At 42.0% G+C, this 23,491-nt stretch overlaps 1 protein-coding gene across 1 annotated transcript in view; it reads left to right on the forward strand.

The window, feature by feature from the left end:
* The first annotated feature begins 5,438 nt into the window (after positions 1–5,438).
* LOC147893227 (Nucleotidylyl transferase superfamily protein) overlaps positions 5,439–23,491 on the forward strand; it is a 29,967-nt gene continuing 11,914 nt past the window's right edge. Inside the window, exons 1-8 of the mRNA XM_087385765.1 lie at positions 5,439–5,737; positions 5,851–5,970; positions 6,108–6,293; positions 6,386–6,437; positions 9,058–9,123; positions 13,981–14,067; positions 14,265–14,357; positions 22,085–22,165. Coding sequence (XP_087241891.1) covers positions 5,502–5,737; positions 5,851–5,970; positions 6,108–6,293; positions 6,386–6,437; positions 9,058–9,123; positions 13,981–14,067; positions 14,265–14,357; positions 22,085–22,165 — 921 coding nt within the window. The 5' untranslated portion in view covers positions 5,439–5,501. The remainder of the gene's footprint in view (positions 5,738–5,850; positions 5,971–6,107; positions 6,294–6,385; positions 6,438–9,057; positions 9,124–13,980; positions 14,068–14,264; positions 14,358–22,084; positions 22,166–23,491) is intronic.

Raw genomic sequence — 23,491 nt, forward strand, 5'->3', positions numbered from 1 at the left:
TAAAAAACTTCTACATCAGTCAGCCACAAAGGCTCGACTCACACACATCGGGATGGTGACCTAGGATCACACGTAAGAGTTGTAGAAGAGTGCCTCATTCACATGCTTGCTAGCAGCAAGGCTCCAACCATCGATGTCGCCCAACCTCTTGAGTACACGAGAAGTCGTGTTGCCTCCCTGAATTCTTGGAGGTTGAATCTCATGGAACTGACTGGAAGAAACAAGTGAAGGTGGCTTACTTAACGCATGTTCTACGTAGCTGATTAGCAGTGATTGCATGCTAGCTCACCACATGGCCACACAAACTCCACCATGCAATTAACCGTGTTCATGAAATCAACCTTACACTAAGATTGACCACATGAGGATGAGCACCAATTCCCAACAATCCCCCCCTCAATTGAAATGAGGGGGAAAATAACCAATCACGAAAACATAAGTGTCACCCATAGAGACTACTACTAATGCTCTCACAAAGAGCTACAACAACAATGACAAAATAACATGCTTATAAAAAGCATACACTCACAACAAATGTGTCTCAAAAATAACATTCACAGAGAGCTAGTAGCTCACAAAGAGCTAAAAATGTAGGACTTGTTCACAAAGAACATGATACCCGACTGCTCAACGAAGAGCATGCGTTCATCAGAAGGCCCAATCTTGATCCTTGAGAAGATTATCTTCAACTACCATAGTTGCTTCCTCCTTTCCATCAACCGCCAGTGCTTTGTCTTTACTATTATCTACCTTTAGAATCTCATCTCGTTTCTTTACATAGTAGAACTTCTCTATGTGACCATTTTTACCACAGTAAGTGCATTTGTGAGTGTCCCGAGTAGTTCGCTTCTTCTTGTCGGGGGCCGAATAAGCTCTTGAATCATAGATCGATGCACAATTATGTTTCTCCTCACTGAGTAACAAACCCACACAGTCTAGAAAGTCCATAGTATCATCTAAGTGTAGTATCTTCACCGTGTCGCCAAATTGTTTAACTGGCAAACTCTTCAATAAGATTGCTTTCTTATCCTCATCTTTGCCTCCCAGCTTGTTCAATTGTCGTAGTAGTGTCTGCATGCGGTTGAGAAATACTTCATGAGACTCTGATTAGTCCATCTGCAAATCAAAAAAATCTTGTTTGAGATTGGCCTTTGAATGTTTCAACTGGACTCTGAATAGAGATTCCAGGATCTGCCAATTTTTTGCCGCTATTAGCTTCACGTCAAGGTGGTCAAAGTATTTGAAACCCAAAGCTCTGCCCATATAGCCAATGGCATTTCATTCTTTGTTTCCCATGCTGGGATTTTGCCTATACAAATGTTTACCCTACTATTCTAGGAGGGGTATTCCAATCATCATAGGAGAGTGGTGTCCGATTCTCCCATGCTGGGCTCTAATCATCGATGTCGCCCAACCTCTTGAGTACGCTAGAAGTCGTCTTGCCTCCTTGAATTCTTGGAGGTCAACTCTCATGGAACCAACTGGAAGAAACAAGTGAAGGTGGCTTACTTCATGCATGTTCTATGTAGCTGATTGCATGTCAGCTCGCCATGTGGCCACACAAACTCCACCATGCAATTTAACTGTGTTCATGAAATCAACCTTACACTGAGATTGACCACATGAGGATGAGCACCAATTCTCATCATCTCTCTCTCTCTCTCTCTTTTCTTTGTCTGACTCTTAGTTCTCTCTCTCTCTCTCTCTCTCTCTGTCCACTTATTAAGTCCCAAGCAATCTAGGAAACCCTAGAAGAGGCTGCTCAAAGGGACCAGGTGTGGGCTTGTACTCCACATTTTGTGACTGAATGCCTTGGGTGGTTACGAGAACATAGTAGGGAGGAAGCCCATAGAACCTATACTTATCTTTTGGCCAATGGGGTTACCCAATACCACGTAGCTGGCATTATCCTCTTGTATGATAAAATTCTGGAAACTATGCAACACATGCTCAAGGAGGGTATAAGCCATTTTGAAACTGAGCATGTCACTTACCCTAAACTCCTAATGGAAGAAGAAGCCAACACGGCCATTGCCACCTTTAACTCTACGACCCATCCCAATACTTCCTAGCTCCCCCACCCATCCACTAATATCAACTACCCGACCTCTTCCTCTCTCAATACTTACCTAAATTTTCCTAACCCTAGTACCTCCTTCCTCCTTACACAACCATCCACTACACAACCATTTGCCCAAACACGCACACTAGGTCAACAAAGACACCTTCAGGACCAGCTCAAGATTTGCAAACGAGTTCACTCCAGAGTAGGTGCAGACTATCTTGCACCATGGCATATGGCCTCACTTTCTAGCTGCAGGAGTTTATGGATACATATGCAAAGTCATGATCCAGTAGCTGTGGCCTCCATCCATTTTCCAACGGTTGATCATTTTACTAAGGGACATTCCTGAATAGTGGCCACCGCCGCTGACATTGGAAGAGCGGAACCTTAACATCTGCCATGAGATAGTTCAACTAGGTCATCCACATGTACCTCCGCATCCATAATCTCCATGCCCATCATATCCACACATTCGAGGACATGCAAGATACACATTTTTGGTAGCCCCATTTTCCATTTTGTTGCATCTCTCGTGGCTTTTTGATCGACACTCCCGAGTCGATACCATGCAAACAATAGGCTTGCTCCACACCCCTTGATCGATGGATGGATCAATTGCAAGAAGGGGGACATGTTAAACCCATGGGCAACTTTCTAGGATATTTTGCAAGATAGAGCGGAGAAGAAGGAAAGGATGAGAGAAAGACAATGGAATTCCGCCTTAGAGCCATATGGACCCAAGTGCTTGTAAAGTGAGAAATAGGGAGAGTGGTAAGGAGGAATAGGGTTGGCTCTCCCTTCAAAAGGTGCTAAGTATAAAAGGCTGGAAGTTTGACTTTAGGATTCAGTTGTAAACTTGCAAGATTGAGGAATAGAAGCTCTCTCTCTTTCAAAGGAGTGTTGTTTATGTTTCTCTTACTCTTGCCTTTTTGGATGCCTCTCACCCCCTTTCCCCCTTCTTGCTTCATGCTTCCCTCTTCCTCTCCCACTCCTCTCCCCTCTCCCCTTCTTCTCTTGAGGATTCACATTGCTACAACTTTGGAAGCCATTGGCGTGACACTCTTGGACCACACGTGCTTGCATTGCTCCCACAAGGAGTAGTAGGAGGAGAGGTTCCCTCGGCATTCCTTTAAGATCCCCACGACATGTGAGTCACCACCGAAGACTACACATAGATGCTTCCAAAACTTGGGCTAGATCACCGACCAAAATTATGGGTGTGATTCCTTGATGGTGCCTTGTGTCGCCTTCCTTGCAATTTGGCCCTTACTAACGGGTCAGTGTAGATGACTTGCAATTCAACTAATGGATCACTTTCCTCATAGTTTGGCCTTTACTTCAACCAATGGATTGTTTTGCCATTTATTTACTTTGTCGGGCCCTTCAACCTATTGGAACACCTCGCTTGGGGTTCCCACACATGTGCTTCATATTATATGGTTGGAAGAAACAATAGAACATACATGATTGCATTTAGAGGTTCTACACATACATGGGCTTTGAATGTAACATATGCTTTGCATAATTGGCATGTCCATTGTTCTTATTGGGAGGGAAATCCCCTTTAAATAGGCAGCCATGCCTGCTATGTGACACACATAATAGGGAAATCTACCATGAGGGACCTTATCCTCATGTCCATTTGACAGGGAGAAACACTTTTCAAACAATTGTACTTATGATAAGTGCACAATAATAATGTTTGCTAGGTTATATAGGAATCTCATCTCCCAAAGTAGTCAAGTATGCCACTAAGAGGCACACATAGCAAGGCAACTTGCTATGAGGAACCATGTCCTTGTTGCCCACTATGGGAGAGTTTGTCATGATGTGATACTGTCACTTGTGTTGATTGGATTTAAGCAGCATGATCTATGATTTAAGTCTTCTTAAATTGATTTGAACTGCTTATGTTAGCATGGGTCAAGATCATGTTGCAAACTAGGTTAGGGGTTTTGGGCAATCGTAATCGTAGATGGTAACAACATGTGGTGATACTACAATGCAAATCACAATCTTTTGAAGCTTTGTAAATACATGTTCAATAAGAGAATGACTATGTTGCATTAGTTTCCATACTTCAACACCAGTATCTTGGAACAACCTTAATTGTGTATGTGGCCATGCAACAAAATTCCTCCATCCTCATACTGTACACTTGAATAAAGACTAAATATGGAACTTGAGCACACTAGCATTATGTTGTTTGTCTCACATATATCCTTCAAGGTAGTCCACACTTCAATGGATGTCCCGCAAGCTATATATATAGGAAGATAATTGAGTTTTACAATGAGAGGAAGGGCTCTCACATCTACCTCAATCTATAGATGCCACTTCCTTTCTAATGACTATGTCTTGGGGCTTGCCTCAATCACCATGCCGCTTCGAATCTTCACCTTTCAAAGTGGATAGTGAATTAAGGGTATGTTACAAGTTTCACCCACCTAGCCTTGCAGAAAGCCGTTGGTGTAGAATTTTGAAAGGAAAAATACTAACGTGTTTCATTTGTAGCCTAAATTTGGATTCACTTAATCATATAAGAAGAGCCAGAGAGTTACCTTGAATGCCGTTTTGACTCATTCGACTTTTGGGTTTGTGATCATAGAAAGAATTCATTTGAATTGCACATAAACATTGGCCGAAACATTTTTTGATCCTCGTGAATGTTTTACATTAACCATTTGCACAAATGATAAAGAAGAAAAGAGATCAACAACAACATTGGTCTTTAGCAAATAAAGGTGAAGAAGTATAAGGCAAATTCACTGTCTCCAATCATGGCACGTTAAAAAATTGCTTAACTACCCTTTTGCCATGTAGTATTTCCAAAGACCAATGATCCCTCTATACTAGTTTGGGGCTTAGGATTATTTGGAATCTTTAGGATGACGATGCCAACCATTAAGAAGAGTTATAAATAAAGTGTTAAGCAAGGTGGCAAAACTACTATGGCCTTGCTTTTAATGAAGATGGATTACAAGAAGACTAAACTAACTTAACACAAAAAACCACTATGGCCTTGATTTTAATGAAGATGGATTGCAACAAGACTAAACTAACTCAACATGAAAGTAATTTAAAACACTAATGACCTCCTTTACAAACTAAGCTTGACCAAAATACAAACTAAAAACATGGAAAGCTACTCATGTTAAGGGGAATGGTTTGGAAACTAGCGGGGTACCATTTGGGTTCATGCGTGGCATAAATCCTGGTGCCTTTGCTTTGGAGTCGGGGCCAACAGAGAAAAACGAGGCGTCCGCCGCTGCGAGCGTTGACAAGGACAGGGTGGTTAGCAAACTAGCCCAAGAGGAAGGCTACTCTATGGACTTTGACTTGAGTTTGGAGCACGATTCTATAGATAGCTCCTTTTCAAACTTGGCTTAAACCTTCCGAAAGTCTTCATTTTTTTAACCATTTGCACATCTAGGACATGGCCTCCGTCGCAGAGAATGGAGCAGCTCTGAAGGAGGAGCAGCAGGAGGAGGAGCAAATCATTACCCCCTGGGAGGTTGCAGCCAAAGGTGGTGGTGGTGGCATTGATTACGATAAACTCATCGTGCAATTTGGTTGCCAAAAATTGGAACCATCCATCGTGCAGCGAGTGGAGAAAATCACCGGCAAGCCCGCCCATCCATTTCTTCGTAGAGGAGTATTTTTCGCCCATAGGTGCGTTTCGTTTTGAAACTGAGATCACACCTGCCGGACTAGCTATCATTCTGTAGGGAGTTACGATCAGTTTGAAGCAAGAAGCCTGATCGGCTAATACTTTTCTCATGCAGAGAATTTGATCGAATTCTCGATGCTTATGAAAAAGGGGAGAAATTTTACCTTTATACTGGCAGAGGGCCGTCTTCTGAGTCGCTACATTTAGGACACCTCGTGCCATTCATGTTTACAAAGTCTGTAAGCATAATTCTAGCTTTGCTTCTTTTGAATTGTATCAAGTGCCCTCATTTCATCGTTTTCATCAGTTTTTTGTTTTTGGTAGTCTTTTAGCAAAGCTCTTTTAACCAGACATTGTTATGATTCCTCACAGGTATCTACAGGACGCTTTCAGAATACCCCTCGTCATACAGCTCACAGACGATGAAAAGTGTATGTGGAAGAATATCAGTGTGGAAGAAAGTCGACGCTTGGCCCGCGAAAATGCGAAAGACATAATTGCCTGTGGCTTTGATATCAGCAGGACATTCATATTTTGTGACTTCGATTATGTAGGAGGGTAAGTTGCCGTTCCATGATTGTATGATTTTTTGCTATGCAGCAAGATAGCTAGTGATATACATTCCCATTCTGTCTTTGCTATCTTTCCAGGAATTTCTATCAGAACATGGTTCGGGTTGCCAAGTGCGTGACATTGAATCAAGTAAGAAGTGGCGTCTCTTTATGCCATATTGTGCTTCAAGGGCAGTTAGGGTGAATGCATGACGTTGTGACACAAATTTAGCTAGGCCTCACGTATGCATGCTGAATTCCCTTGCTTTCAGTATGTTAACTCTCCCATTTCCATTCATCTTACCTATAATTCCCTTGCTTCAGTATGCTAACCCTCCCAATTCCATTTATCTTACCTATAACGCTGGCTTATTGCATTTGTAAGAAATCCATACACTATGTGTTGATTCTTGACAAGGAGAAACACATTAGCTGACAGCCATTTTGTATTGGCATGAAACATGCCCTTGTAATGGGACAAAAAGGGGACTCTACTTGACCAAGGAATACCGTAGTGGAGTCTATTTATTCTTACCTTATTCAGGTTGTGCACTGTGCAACACACACGTGTTCTTGTTGGCTATTTCCTAAAGTATTTAGTGTTGAATATTTTAAGGTTAATATCCTGGTTGTCCAGCTTAAAGAATCACACATGGTATTGTTGGCTATTTCCTTAAGTATTTAGTGTTGAATACAGTTGTTTACTTTTTACATAGCACCTTGGTGGTTGTAGTGACATTTACAATGGTATGATATTGTACTAAAGGGTTGACTTTTATGAATATTCTAACATAACCCAATGGACTCTTGTATTTTCACTTGTTGGTGGTTTTTTGTGGTATATACATCCCTTTATATAATCAAGTGATTCTTCACCTCTTGACCTAGCAGCCTCATTCTATGTGGGCATTTGTGTTTTCTGGTGAGACTAATAGGCCCGATTGTGAGGGGTGACTCTCACGAATTAGTTGAGCTGCTATGAATCAGTTTGTGAAAGCCAGTGAGCCATTATCAACTACGTGGCCAACTAGACCTTATTGACTATGTTAATAGGGAATTTTAGGGTGAAGTTTAGCTTGAAGCTTGGCCATACATATACAGCTGGAGATCATAGGTTAGGTCACTAGTCCTTGTGGTATTGCTAGAATTTGAATTTGGGCTGGAGTATTTGAGACGTATGCCAGTATGTGATTGTACTGTATGGTAAAAACCTAATGCCTCATCTATAAGACATTCATTTTCTAGACACGCTTATGTTTGGTTTGCAGGTGATGGGCATGTGTAATGTCCACCTAGGATGGTGCTTTGATTAGCTAGCTTTACACACGTGTATGCAAATACCTTTATCTACATGTGTACGTGAGAACACTTGCACAGATATGTGTGAATGCAAGGCGATGTTTTTGGTGATCAAAACTTGCACTGAATGATTAAAGTATGGGAGTCAAAAAGTTATATTGTTGTAAGGATTTGATGCAGTGACATTTCATGAAGTAAAGTACTTTTTGGGCATGAATGAAAATGAAATCTATTTGTTGCATGGATGCATTCAATTCTATGCAGTGACATTTCATGAAGTATGAGTCCTTTTTTAGCATGAATGAGGAGGAAATTTCAGATTTCAGTTTTGGATCTTTCTTCCTTTTTCTGCTCAGTTTGCAGCATCAGTTAGCCATCCCAGCTACGAGTGCTTTTGTGCTCTTGATGAGAATTTCTTAGCATCGATGGTTTTGAGGGGCTCAAAATCGAAAGTAACAGCTCTTTCATTTGATGGAACTAATTTTATATTCTGATTTATTTTGTGATGGACTGGAATGGGGCCTTGAACTACCCCATTATTCGAATGTAGGAAAAGCACCTGTGTACAATCTTCTAGGGAAAAGCACCAATGCACAATCTTCTAGGGTTCTAGGCTGGGTTTTCAACATGTAGAGAGTGGAGTTTTATGTGCAATCAGGCCCTAGGCTTGATGGCTTTTGAGACAAGAAACGGTATAGCATAAACATATACATCATAGTTTTGAGTTTATGATTTGTCTCTCCCAATCCATAGCTAGTATTAATGTGCAATCATGCCCACCAATACCTAGGCTTCATGGCTTTTGTGGATGGGAAACATCCATGAATGAATACACTGCAATGTTGTCTCCATCATGTGTCAAGCCAAAATGGAGTTTTGTTTGTCGTTCTATTAGGTACCCCCAATTTTAAAAAAAGTATTAATTAGTGGAAAAAGAGGTGGCAAGAGTGGGTAAAAGGCAAAAGGAGAGAGGGGGGGGCGTAAAGGAGGAGAGGTTTTATGGCCTCTTTGAAAATAGAATTTCATGAGGAGGGGAGGGTGCGTAAAGACAAAAAAGGGGAAGGAGGGCCGGGGTGGGAGGTAAAAAGGAGGGGTTTTATAATGGGCCTCTTTGAAATCCTTCTTTAGTTAGTAGTGTCCCATCCATCATGTGGAACTCTGGGACATCATGTGGAACTCCTTATGGAATCTCAAAGCCTTGATCATCTTTAAAAATTTAACTTTCAATTGCAAATAAGCTTCTAATTGTGTGCGTGTTTTGTTGGGGGGGTGAATTAGTTCTAAATGACAAGCCTTCTTTTGTTTGAGGGTAATAATTGTGCCTACTTTCAAGTAGTTTTTAATCTTTTTTGGGGGATTATAACAGAGAAAAGGTGTTGTTTTGCTGAGGTAAATTTTCTATTTGAAGTCCTAGCTTTTAAATACTCACCCTAAGCTTTTGCTTCTTCTTTCCTCGAAATTGCTATGTGCAGGCTAGGGGGATTTTTGGTTTCTCTGGTGAAGATCATATAGGCAAGGTCAGCTTTCCACCTGTTCAGGTATGAATTTCATCACATTTGATTATACACATCGTGCAATGGCTTCCTTTTGGTTTAGGAAGGACTGATTCATGGTTGAGGACCTCTCTTATCCTAGTGTTTTGTAGTTAAATGGTTTGGGATGCAAGGTGAGAACAATAGAGTACAGGAAAGGTGCCTTTGATGAGAAATGGAGCAAGAGTGCCAAATGTTGATTTTAGAATCACTATTTGAGGAAAGAGAAAGGAAGGGAAGAGAAATGACATGAAAAGGAATGAAATTAAGGCACCTCTTCATCTCTCATCATGAATGTTGACTTGTGATAGTCTTTGAGGGCATGTCACGGGGACCTTGCATTGACTTATGACTCTTTATCTTTTAATGATTACTAAATTAGTGCGCCTTTTTCCCAAGGACCAAGCATCAACCCAACATCCTACACAATGAAATTATATACTACTTTGGATATTGATCAGCCTATACATTGTAAAGCAGACAATTTATACATCTTGAGGATTTTTGGAAACTTTTGTAATATTGTAGTAAGTAATGTCTTTGTTGCAATTCAATACCGGACATGTCATGCCGTTTTAAGGTCATATCTAACATTTCGCCTTGTTATGAAAGTTCTCCTTAACACACATTTGTCTCTCCATTTTTTAGGGCTTTTAAGCAAGGTCACACATGCACATACTCTCTCTCTCTCTTCCCCCCCCCCCCTCCCTCTTCCTACCCCATATCTCTCTAATCCCATCCCTCCCTCTCTCTCTCTCTCTCTCTCTCTCTCTCTCTTCTGTTTATTAGCTTAGCAGTTTTAGCATTCAGTAAGGGCCTTAGTGAGCCCTTTGCTTCAGCCCATAGCAGATTGTACGAGTTACTTTTGGTTTGTACTTTGTCTCATAGGCCTGTGAGGCCTCCCACATATGTTAATTCATCTCTCTCTCTCTCTCTCTCACGCATGCTCGCACGGACAAGATATTAGTCACGGTCACCCGCCGGCCCGCCCAAAACAAATCCAAATTTATCCTGAAAGTTGAAGGAGCCGATCCACCCACCCGCAAGATATCATACATGTTGGCTTACGCGCCTGCCCGTTTGCCTGCATGCACGCAAGATATCATATATGTTCCAGAGATAGTTGGGGCCCTAGTGGTCCTAGCCTGGACACCTCCACTCTTTATTACTGAGATGTACTTCTTGTTTTTATTGCAGTTTCTTTCTTTTCCTTTACATATCATAGAGGTGTACTAGACATGTCAAATTCTCCTACATAGGGTGTATGAGCTTGACATGTTTTAGTTTTTGGCCTCATAAGCCTTTTTAGCCTTCCATAGACTTGTGGAGGCACCATGATTCCCAATGGACGTGTTCTCGAGGCACCATGATTCCCAATAGACACCAGTCGTGTGCGACATGTAATGAATGTCTCTCTCTCTCTCTCTCTCTCACACACACACACAAAGATGTGGAGCCCACACACACATTAGAGAAGGATATGGGGAAAGCAGAGACAATCTGAAAATCTGTTGGAGCAGCAGGCCAAAAAGCTAGGAAGCTACTTAAAAGAAGTTTTGGAACACCGCTACAAAGTACTAGGACTAGCACACAAGCTAGCCCTGCAAGTACTCACCTCTAGCTCCCAATCTGCTAGCTTTAGTTTTGCTGAATTGTTATTGTAATTTGTAACAGTGTTGGCTGGTTACTTGCTAGTTCTACTGCCCTTTAATATATTGAAGGCTTGTTTCAACTCCTACTCTAGATTTGGTTTTGAGTGCATTGATTGTCAACGAGGTCTTTTTGGCATTTGCCAAGTATATTGCTTCTTGTTGGAGCTTCTCATGCTTCTGAATGGGCTAGCTCAGGATAGGAACCTTTGGCCAAGATGTGATGGTTCTTCTGAGAGTAGAGCTAGGTTTGGACTTATCTAATCTACTCACGAGGGTGGACCGAAGAATCTTTGATCCAGATGTTCAATGCAAAGCCCTTCTAGGTAAGCTTGTGATCCAAGCCTTCCTACCAAGAAATCAATGTTGGGAGGATTTCTTTTCCTAACAGATTTGGACTTACACCCCTTCTAGAGGAGCCGATTAAATGGCATGAGATGGATTTACATAGAGATTGCATCTCTCCTATTGTTAGTGATTGTGAGAGCATGGCATTAGACTAGATGTTCACTTACATTGACCACTCTAGAGACTCAGGATGAGATTCACAGATAGCCCACTATGTTGGATGATGCCATTTTGGATGATTTGGGCCGACTCTTGGGCTTCTCAGGGTACATGCAGTGGTCAAGATGGGAGAGAGAACCAGCATTAACAATTGGAGCCAAGCCCTGGGCAGCATTCAGATAGCTGCTACACAGGATCCTAGAGGTGCTTGCAGGGGCAGAGTATAGATTGACATTCCTTTGCTAGATGGGTATGCTTAGGTCGGGACAGGGAGGTGTTTCATTTGGCAAAGATGTCTTCTCCAGGTGTTCTCCTATAAGCTATTTGTATACTTTGGTATCGGGGAGGGGATACAGTTCTTTATGCAGTTCAGGAAGGTTGGAGACCGGCCAGGTTACCTGTTCAGGAACCCATCCAGGATGCTGTTCATCACACTATCAGAGTCATTGGATGCACTAATGGGAGTTGGTTCATTGAGCATCATCTTTCTCTCGTGGATGGCAGATCACGGTGACTTTGGTTGTATGCTGGTTGTCCCTTCAATTACCTTTGGACTCAGGTGAGTGTATATGGATTGATGAGATCCAGATCTTGCGCTTAGGATTCATAGGGATAAGCCCCTGGGTTATTCGCTGGGATGCAGAGCCTATTAGTCCATCCGGAGTCACTCCTCTTCCATTTGACTCAGCATGGGAGATCGTTGCTAGCATAGTTGGAACTGTACGCGTAACGGTCGTCCGTACCGCATGGATTCCGTATGTCCGTGTACGATACGGTATTCCCCTATAGGCTATTTGAATACTTTGGTATCGGGGAGGGGAGACAGTTCTTTATGCAGTTCAGGAAGGTTGGAGACCGGCCAGGTTACCTGTTTAGTTCATCACACTATCAGAGTCATTGGATGCACTAATGGGAGTTGGTTCATTGAGCATCATCTTTCTCTCGTGGATGGCAGATCACGGTGACTTTGGTTGTATGCTGGTTGTCCCTTCAATTACCTTTGGACTCAGGTGAGTGTATATGGATTGATGAGATCCAGATCTTGCACTTAGGATTCATAGGGATAAGCCCCTGGGTTATTCGCTGGGATGCAGAGCCTATTACTCCGTCCAGAGTCACTCCTTTTCCATTTGACTCAGCATGGGAGATCATTGCTAGCATAGTTGGAACTGTACGCGTAACGGTCATCCGTACCACACGGATTCCGTATGTCCGCGTACGATACGGTATTCCGTACGTGCCCCCCCCCTTCCCCTGTTGTGTGGCAGTTTTTTTCAGTTGTGATGCATTTCAGTTTTGTTTCCTGGCTGTGGCAGCCTGGCAGCCTTTTCAGTTTGTTATATGATGTTTTTCAGCTTGCCTTTGATTTTTTGGTGTAGTACCTACAGCCTACAGGCTTCTTTCCCTTTTCTAGCATCTACTACCTGCTACCTTTGATGATTGATCATGATGTTTTGGTGTCTATCACTATGTATCAGATGACAGAATCCAGTCCCTGTACTCTTCCATGAATCATGAATCATGATTCATGACTTTAAAATTAATGTTTGAGGTTTGAAGTTTGAACTTGAAAGTTTTGTAGTTCTCTCTCAAGTAAATTTTGTACAATGTATATTTTCCTAGTTTTTTTGGGGTAAAATTAGGGTCACGTATGATTCAGCCCCACGGGCTGAACCATACTCCAATCATACTTCTGTACCCGTATGAAGTATGCGTATGGTAACGTATGAAAAAAACTATGATTGCTAGTTTGACAGCCTGGCAGATTTGGAGATCCAGAATCTAGATGCACAGTGGCCTTCGATGGCTCTTAGAGCCAACTCTTCCATGAGAGAGTGGGATCATGGAGGATACTTCTTTTCACACACCCACAGGAATTTTGATGCACTTGATTGCCTTCATTGCTTTCATTTTCAGCTAGATTATTGTAACTATCCATGGGGTGTTTCGTTCACTACACGAGTCTTTCCTATTTTTGATGTATTTGGCCATACTAGATAGAAGTCTCTTTTTCTTATGGGGAGGGCTCGGGAAAGATTTGATGGAGATCTTCTTTCAGCTTGCTGCATGTTCCATCTTGGTGTACAGGCCTGAGGGTTGTGGCTCCCTTGCTACGTTCCTACAGTGTTGGACAGTTTGCTTTTGATAAAAAATTCTGCATAGCAATGTCAAAGTTGTTAGGGTTGTCAGGTTCCCATTCAAAAGCTGATTATTGGAAATGCAGCTTTGTATCTTTGACATAATGAGTAGAAATACACCAGTGATTCAAAACTCGATGGGGAGTTCGTCCTCATTCACATCCCATTTTGTGTCGATAGTTCTATTATTTGCTTTTTCCCTACATTTTATCTTGGAGTGATTCATGTTGTCTATATCGGGTTAAGTTTCAAACCTAAATATTAAGTGGGTAACTGTCTTTTTGTTAAACTAAATATTTTTGCAAAGCATGATTGTTTAAAACTTGAGATCTGTCATTAAACTGTCCCATTATAATCTCTCACTCCCTCCATGAAAGAAACTATCCATCAGTGCATTTTATGTTTTCACTGCAAGTAAAATGTTGGACATGATTTCTTTATTGCATATGAATAAAAGGACCTCCATTAACCGGACCAAACACAGAACACATACCTTCTCTTATTCTCTGCCACGGCTCTGAATATTTCTAGTAAAGGCTTGAAGGTATAATTGTTTGTGTTGGACGCAGGCAGCCCCATCATTCCCTACGTCTTTTCCCCATCTGTTTGGCGAAAAAAAAGAAATCCGATGTCTAATTCCATGTGCAATCGATCAGGTATATCTTACATGTGCTGTCCCTCAGGTGGTTTTTTAAGATAGTTTCCATCATCCAGTTCCCATATTCTTATAGAATTGGTAGTTCTTTTATTTTGCTTTGACTGTTAGAATTCTTAAGGGATACTAATGCAGACAGAGTGCACATTTTTGTGATCCCTTTTCCTCTATTTTTGGTTCCCCTGTTGGTGACTGCAGGATCCATACTTCAGAATGACACGTGACGTGGCTCCTCGTATCGGATACCATAAACCAGCTCTTATTGAGTCTCTTTTCTTTCCTGCTTTACAGGTGAATTTTTTCCCAAGTGACTGTTTTGTTTAAAAGCGTCCGTTCTTTACTTATACTTTCACTCTTTGCCACTAGAATTTCAGCCATTCAAGTCTTTACACGTGCAGATTAGTTTGTTGTTGCCCTCCCCCCCTACAGCCACAGTTTCACACACCTACACAGCATTCCCCCTCCCAACTTGTTCTCCCCAGCCTCAAGCACCCATTAATTGTGGAGTATAGGTTTTTTGGGAGAATAATCACAGGAAGAGAACAAGAAATAAACATCATGAGCACATGAAATATAGTTGTATTTACATCTACTGTGTTTTGGTTATATATATATATATATATATATATATATATGTATGTATGTATGTATGTATGTATGTATGTATGTATGTATGTATGTATGTATGTATGTATGCAGATCTATGTGTATATATATATATATATATATGTATGTATGTATCTAAATTTGTATGATTGGACTTATTCTAGTCTTACAAAGGTGTTAGAAACGAGAGAGTGAGAGAGCAGGAAGCAAGAGAACTGAAAGTAGTGTTTGCAATAGAAGAAGTGACTAATACAAGAAGTGGGATGGGTTTTGTCTAAGTGACAAAACCTTATCCTTCACTAACCGTAGTTAGTGAACTAACAGTGGTTAGGGGGAAAAGCCTCTAAATGAGGGAAAAGTGCCCCTAACCTACTTATTACATTACATTGGTCACTGCTGAATTATAATAATAATTCTAACACCCCCCTGCAGTGCCAATGTCATGTACAAGGAAATGATCAATCACCAAAAGGATGTAAGTTCAGGGCACTACGAAATGCCTAAAACTTTTCACGTGGAAGTGCTTTGGTGAAGATGTCTGCAACATTGTCATGTGTTGACACATAGAGCGATCTCTCCTGCATGCAACTTCTCTCTGACATAGTGATAGTGAACCTCAATGTGCTTTGTGCGAGGATGAAACACAGGATTCTTTGCCACTGCTATAGCACTCTGACTATCAGTGAGAATCGGAGAAGGACCCTCCAATGACAGATGAAGATCAGCAAATAAACGACGCAGCCAAACACATTCAACTGTCGCTGTGAAAGCTGCCCTGTACTCAGCTTCACATGAGGAGGTAGCCACTGTAGACTGTTTCTTGCTCAACCAAGAAATGCAAGCATGTCCTAGAAAGAAACAATTCCCACTGGTGGACTGCCTAGTATCATAGTCTCCAGCCCAATCTAAGTCACTGTAAGCATGCATCTGCAAGTCACTCCCCCTGGGAAACATCAAGCCAAAAGACTTTGTACCTTGCAAGTAACGGAAGATGTGTTTTACAGCCTGCCAATGTATAATCTTTGGGCTGTGCATATACCTGCTCACCTGAGAAACTGAAAACTGAATATCAGGTCGTGTATTGTAGAGATAAACGAGGCATCCAACAGCCTGACTATAGAATGTGACATCAATTGATTCACCCGCATCATGCATTGTAAGCTTCAGCCCCGGCTCCATGGGAGTGGACATAGGCTTGCAATCATGCATGTTGAATCTGTCCAAGAGCTTTTGAACATACTTGGACTGAGACATAACAATGCCACGTTTCTCTTGAATAAATTGGATCCCCAAAAAGAAATGTAACAAGCCCAAGTCTGACATATCAAATGTAATTGGGCCTTGAAATCTGCAATTACTTCCTCATTTGATCCGGTGAGCAGCATGTCATCTACATAAAGAATGATGACCAAAATATCCCCCCCATCCTTCTTGATGTAGAGGGTGCTCTCAGTTGGACTATTGTGCAGCCCCTTGTTGGTCAGAAAGGCATCAATTTTGGCATACCATGCACGTGGGGCTTGTTTCAGCCCATACAAAGCTTTATTCAGCTTGCATACCTGGATTGCATTTCCTGAAATTTCAAAGCCCAGAGGTTGTTTGACATAAATCTCTTCCAACAAGTCTCCATTAAGGAAAGCTGTGGATGTAGGAGCAAAAGTCTCCTCATAATCTATGCCCTTTTTTTGAGCATATCCTTTTGCAACCAGCCTTGCCTTGTACCGATCAATGGACCCATTTGGTTTTCTTTTGACTTTGAAAACCCACCGTGTACCTATGGCATTCTTACCTAGTGGCAAATCCACAACATCCCAAGTCTGATTTTTATGAATGGACTGCAACTCATCGTGCATGGCATTCATCCAATGCACATTATCTTTTGCTTCTTCAAATGTCTCAGGCTCCTTCTCATCAAGAAGAGTACTTGCATAAGCTGATTCAACTGAATGAGCTCCCTCCATGTGCCTTACTGCACTACGAGTTCTGCCAGGCAATGGAGCTTCAAGCCTACTCTCCGTGAGAGTTTGAAGCAACCAATGCGGGATTGTTTTGGCTGCGTGTATCTCTTGAATTTCTTGCCTGACAACTTCATCCACACCCTGAGGTTGTACCAATTCAGCTGGGGGCTGAATCTGTACTTGTGGAGCTGGCGGAGGTTGCTGTAAATTCTGATTTTCAGCGGGGGAACCAAATGCTATAGGAAGCATCCCCTCAAACACATCATCTGAAGAGGCCGGAATCTGAAATTCAGCATTTGTATGTGCAGAATTTTGAGAGAATATAACATCTCTACTGACAAAAATCTTGCGTGTAGCAGGATTGTAGAGACGATAGCCTTTGCTTTGTGAACTATATCCCACAAAAATGCATTTTAGTGCCTTATCTGACAACTTGTGTCTGAACTCCATAGGCACATGGGCATATGCAACACAACCAAAAACTCTGAAGTGCTCCACTGAAGGCTTTCTCCCATGCCATTCCTCATAGGGAGTGATTGTCTTCAAAGCCTTTGCAGGAGCCCGATTTAAAATATAGTTTGCACACATGAGGCCTTTCAGCCAAAACTTGTGAGGCAACTTCTTACTTGTGAGCATGCATCTATCCATTTCCATGGTGGTGCGATTCTTCCGCTCAGCTTTGCCATTCTGTTGAGGTGTAAGCCTCACTGTAAGCTGATGCATAATGCCTTTTTCTTTCAAAAATGTCTCAAATTCATGAGACATTTATTCCCCCCCTCGATCTGTGCGAAGTGTCTGCACCTTGAGTCGTGTCTCATTCTCAACCATAGCCACAAAGTGTTTGAAATGCATAAACACTTCTGATTTTGCCTTGAGACCATAGACCCAAGTGTATAACCCCCAAAAGCAGGTGTCCTCATGGGACTGCAGACATCACTGTGAATAAGCTGCAATTTTCTTGTAGCTTTCACTGCACTATCCTTCTTGAAGGGAAGCCTATGCATTTTGCCAAGAATGCAACCTTCACATGCATGAGGAGGAGGCGACTCCAAAGGAGGTAATGCATCAACCATATCATGCCTCCGAAGTGACATTAAGCTGCCATAGCTCATGTGCCCATACCTGGCATGCCATAACTCCGCATTGTGCATCGTAGCAGTGGGAGTGCTAATTGATAATGCAAGATGGGATCTTTTCTCATATAAATCAAGCTGAAAAAGACCCCGATACAAAGTGCCAGACAACCTCAAAGCATATTCATTTTCTTTGTCTTTGACTGCACACTTGCCATCATCAAAAACAACCTGAAATCCTCCTCTATTGAGTGAGGACACTGAAAGCAAATTCTTCTTTATACCTGGCACATAGAGTACATCTGATATTTTGAAATCTGTGCCATCAGTGGATGTGAGAATAATGTCTCCCACTCCACACATTGAATGAGAAGAATTATTTGCACCAGTTACCTTCTTCTTGGTGGGTGAAGAATGCAAAGTTACAAACATATTTTTCTTGGAAGTGATGTGCTTTGAAGCACCACTATCAAAATACCAAGTATGTAGTGTCCCATCAACACTGAAAGAGCATTCATTCTTTGAAGGATCGTAACTGCAAGTCAAAAAAGCATATGGGTCATCATCATTAGTGGCTGTAGTATCTGAACTACCCACTAAAAAATCTGAAGTGCAAGTCAAAAAGGCATAGTGCTCTTCAACCAAGTTGGTTGCAACATCTCCTCCATCATGGCAATGTGGACTTGATGCATCTGATACAGCCATACCAAAATCCCTTTTCTTTTCTTTGGCTATGTGCTTCTTGCACTCTCCAATATAATGACCTGGCTTCTTGTAATAATGACAGATGCCCTTCTTTTTCTGCTTGTTTGTATCACCCTGTGCCTTATAAGAAGGCTGTCCAGAATCAGCTTTATGCTGATGTGTGGGCTGATGGGCATGTGGCTTATGCTGCCCTTTACCCTTGGGCTTGAACTTAGAGAGCATAGCATGCTCGCCAGCCCGGGTTGCCATATTTTTGCGTGTTTGTTGCTCCTGCAACAAAAGTCTTACCAACTCGTGAAAGGAGAGAGGATTGCTGGCCCCCCTCAATGACAAATTCAGCGAGGTGTGGAAACCAAGATAGGACTCAGAAAGAGAGTTCAGAGTGGTGGAGATCATCTCTGAATCCGGAATGACTTCATCAATGTTCAGCAATTGTTCCCTGAGATCCTGAAGCTTTGTGAGGTGAGAATTCATGGAATCTCCCTCCTCCATATGTGTATGGGAAAGTTCTCGCTTTAGAAAGGAAACTCTGGCATCGTTTCTTGCTACAAACATACTCTCCAGTATTACCCAAGCTGCCATAGATGTTTTGCATGACCGAATATGAGGTATAATGAACCTCTTGACAGAAAGAGAAATTACTGAAAGAGTTTGTGCATCTCTAGAGTCCCATCTTTTCTGCTCTGCTGTGGGAGCTCCTGGAGCGGCTGCTCCTATCACTCGTGCTGTATTTGTACCTCTACCTCTGCCTCCAGGTGTAGGAGTGACAGGTATAGGCATTGTATCTGGTCTTTCTTCATCTCCATTGACATAATCCCAAAGATTTCTGCCAACCAAGATATTGCGAACCATGAAACTCCACAAGGAGTAGTTGGTGCCATCCAACTTATCCTCTTGTGTGAGAACCTTGAACACCTCATTTGAGTTGTTCTGTGCCGTTTTTGCTAGATAAACTCAGAAATACAGCTAATTGAACAAGTAAAATCCCTTCCTGGGATGTAAGATGCACAAATAAAATCTGCCAAAGAAAATATGCCCATAGTGACAAATATTGTCACAGCCTGTCAAAGGCTCAAAATGCACACTGGTCTGCTCAATGCCCAAAAATCTGCAAATAGAATATGCAAAAGGTGGCAAAAGTCTGCAATTTGACCCGTACTGAGTCCAAAACTATTTGCAAACTTTCAAAATGCTCTTTTACCTGCAAAATTGCAACCCAAATGCAAAAGCCCCAATTTCTTGTGGGAAATTGCATACAAAAGAGGGCAAATGGTCTGAAAGCCCCAAATGTTGCACAAATTGCACTCTGCCTGCAAAAGCCCCAAATTTCACTGCAAAATTGCAGTGCGATTGCAAAAGCCCCAAATTTTGGACAACCTGCAACCCAAATGCAATGTGTGTCCACAAATACGGAATGCCCTAAATTCTCTGCAAGATCTAAGCCAAACAATGGCTATTTGCGGACAATGCCTGCCAAAAAACCAATTGCTAGAGTACTTGCAAGACTAAAACTTGCACAGAAGGCCTTGCAACAGGAGTGTACAGACTCTTTCAACTTGTATGGAACTGTCAGTACGGATTTCGTACAAGATATGGACTGAGTACGGCCACCTTGTACGGACGACCAACTGTACAGAGTACGGACAAGTTGACGCAGATGTACGGAATGGTGGCAGCGTACGGAATGCAGGATTGTACGGTATAAATCTGTACGGCGTAGACAGTACGAGCGGTACGGCGTTGACAGAAGTACGGATGGTACTGACGACTTGCAGTTGCCACACGTGCGGCGCAGTTGTATGGTGAAGTACGGACTGTTAGTCCGTATGTCGTATGGATATTGTACGAAAAGTGTACTGACGGAATGGCAGCATGTACTTGTACGGAATGTCAGCGTAGGCTGGTACGGGAGCAGTATGTACGTTGTACGGATGGAAAGCTGTACGGACGACGAGCTACTGATGACGAGCTGTACGGACGACGAGCTGTAGTACGGAAGTCCGTACGTTGTACGGCGACTGTACGGACGGGTTCTGTGAGCAGGAAGCTTGGAGCAGGGAGAGCTTGCGGGCAGGGAGCAGGGAGCAGGGTAGGGAACTATGAGCAGGGTCTTGCTACTTTGATACCAAATGTTAGAAACGAGAGAGTGAGAGAGCAGGAAGCAAGAGAGCTGAACGTAGTGTTTGCAATAGAAGAAGTGACTAATACAAGAAGTGGGATGGGTTTTGTCTAAGTGACAAAACCTTATCCTTCACTAACCGTAGTTAGTGAACTAACTATGGGTAGGGGGAAAAACCTCAAAATGAGGGAAAAGTGCCCCTAACCTACTTATTACATTACATTGGTCACTGCTGAATTATAATAATAATTCTAACAAACATACATACATACATATAAATATATATATATATATATATATATATATATACATATATATATACATGTATACATATGTATATATGTATACATGTATATGTATATACATATATATATACATGTATACATATGTATATATGTATACATGTATTTTGTAATTGCACTCCACAATGTTTGTTGGAGTGCCTGCCTCCATTAGCTACACACGTACACACATGTGCTTGTTATTTTGTCATCCTCGTGCCCACCTTCTCCTTGTATCAGAGCAATGCAAACCTGCTCTTCTGTCTTCACCAAATTGAAGCCATGCGGACATGATCTTGCATTCCATGTCTTCATTTGAGGATTGGAGCACTGAAGTCAGTTGGATTATATGCGTGACAACGTATGATCAATTAGTTCATTTTTCAATTCAATCCTGCAGCTGATACCTGGTTTAAGACAGCAGGCAGATGCAAACCAGTTTACAAACTACACGCTTTGATGAGATTGTGATTTTCAAACTTCTTTGGTATGGATCAGCAGAACACATTTTTCCAATATTGTTCTGGTAGGGATTATGCGTTCTATTGCAGTGGGTGCTTTAGCTAAGGCTATTCTTTAAGATTTTCATTAGTTCTTTTGGAATTAGCACGTGTCTTGAGTCATTTGAAGATTTTTGCAGAGAACCTTAATTCTGTTCAGCAGGTGTTTGGCATGGTTTTCAAAAGCTATGATTTGCCTTCTTACAGCTCCTTGTTGGTGCACGCTCTATTCAGGATGTAGGCTTTGTTGAAGAACTTTATTTTTCAGTCCTGAGTTTGACACAGCTGAGCGAGATCTACCCTGACATCTGTTGAGTTCCAGTCTATTCTGCAAACCCGTTGAGTCCACCCAACAACGACCATTTGCTGCTCTAGATAGCAAAACCTTAGTTGAACCTTAAAATTCACTAATCTTAAGGAGTAGAGTATCACTCACGCTTATAGGGATTTCCTATGTTATTAAAAAGACCGTCTAGGGCCACTTTTTTGTTTTTACTATTAGGTTGGATTTCATGGTCTTTTACCCTGTAGAAATACAAGCAGAGCTGGCTCGAAGTTTTTTCAAAATATCCTTGAAATATTGTCGAAATATTTTTAGTCTGGGCATTGTCATATTTGGGTAAGAAAGAGTAGGTGCTTCATTTTCTAGGATGCAGGTGTAAGAGGGAAGGTGGCGCTTCATTTGTTATATTTGGGAAAGAAGGGAGTAGGTGCTGCTTTTTCTAATAAGAAGCAGGTATAAGAAACAATTTTTACAATTTATTTGTGCTGTGTAGGGCGAAAGTGGAAAGATGTCTGCTAGTGATCCTAACTCAGCAATATACGTGACGGATTCTAAGAAAGACATAAAAAATAAGGTGAGGCCTCAAATCATCACATTCTTCATGGTGCCATTAATAAGTTTTAGTAAATAATGAAACTGTTGCTCTTTGGTGAAAGTTATTTATTACATTCATACTCTTGCATTAGATTTCAAAATCGGTGATCCTCTCTCTCTCTCTCTCTCTCTTTGGGAGACCGATAGAGACGAGGGGTCACTCTGGACATAGCTCAGCGGGTTCAAAGATCGAGGAGACCGTGCCCCTTGCCTCAGCGTGAGACGCCCTGACAGATGCAGATCCAAGATATCTTCACAGCTCACCGGAGAGCCACCACGGTGCCGGGCTTCGGCTTCTGGAGTCCCAACTCTCAGTTTGCTTTACCCTTTATGTATTTGTTCTTGATTTTGCTTGAGCTTTTGAGCTCATTAGATAAGTATAGATTAGTACTCAGCAAGAGCACTAGCGCACTAGCCCATTGAAGCTTATATGAGTTTCTTCTTTTTGTGCACTTTGTCCTATAGGCATGTGAGGCCTCCCGTGGACGTTAATACGTCTTTCTTCTTTCGTTCTCCCCCCTGTAGGCCATCTTCTGGTGGTTCTAGTGATGCCCTATAGGCTATGGCATGTGCCTTGTAGGCATAAATATAGGCACTTATAGTTTTAGTGCCTTTTAGGCCACATAGGACACTTAGTCCTATGTGACACCTAGGACACTTAGTCCTAGGTCTAGGTACAAGTACTTTGTACTCTTTCTTTTCTTTATTACTCAAGATTGACGTGACAGCTAAGACTCTATCGACTATTTGCACCTTGCTCTCTCTCTATCATCTAACGATCCTACAGTGGTATCAGAGCCACGTTTAGATTCGTCTCTTGTCCCCGGACTCGCACCAGCCTCCTTCATCTGTACAGTCGTACGGTACGAACGATCGTACTCACAGCTTGCTCCGTACTTGCATCGTCGTACAGCCGTACTTGCTTCGTCATACAGTCGTATAGATTTGAATCTGCATCGCCGTACATCGTACACCATACAGTTTGGTACCTGCATTTCGTACACCGTACAGCTACGTACCTGAGCAGCTGTATAGATCCATACTTGCACTACGTACTTGTCTGTACAGGGTACTGTATTGCTCTCCGTACTTGTATTCCGTACAGTTAGCATATCTGTCCATACTGTGCTTCCGTACACTGTACACCATACAGCCATACACTGTGCTACGTAGTACTTGCATCCGTACATTGGATTCCGTGTCGATATCCGTATTGTTTCGTACATCAGTTTAGTACCCGCGTTGTACGTTGTACCTGCATTGTACTTGCTCTGGGATTTGGTGCACTTTTGAGACAACTTGTGGA

Source organism: Dipteris shenzhenensis, chromosome 15 (assembly GCF_047967505.1).
Source record: "Dipteris shenzhenensis isolate YYH24624 ecotype China chromosome 15, Dip_SZ_1.0, whole genome shotgun sequence".
Classification (NCBI taxonomy): Eukaryota; Viridiplantae; Streptophyta; class Polypodiopsida; order Gleicheniales; family Dipteridaceae; genus Dipteris; species Dipteris shenzhenensis.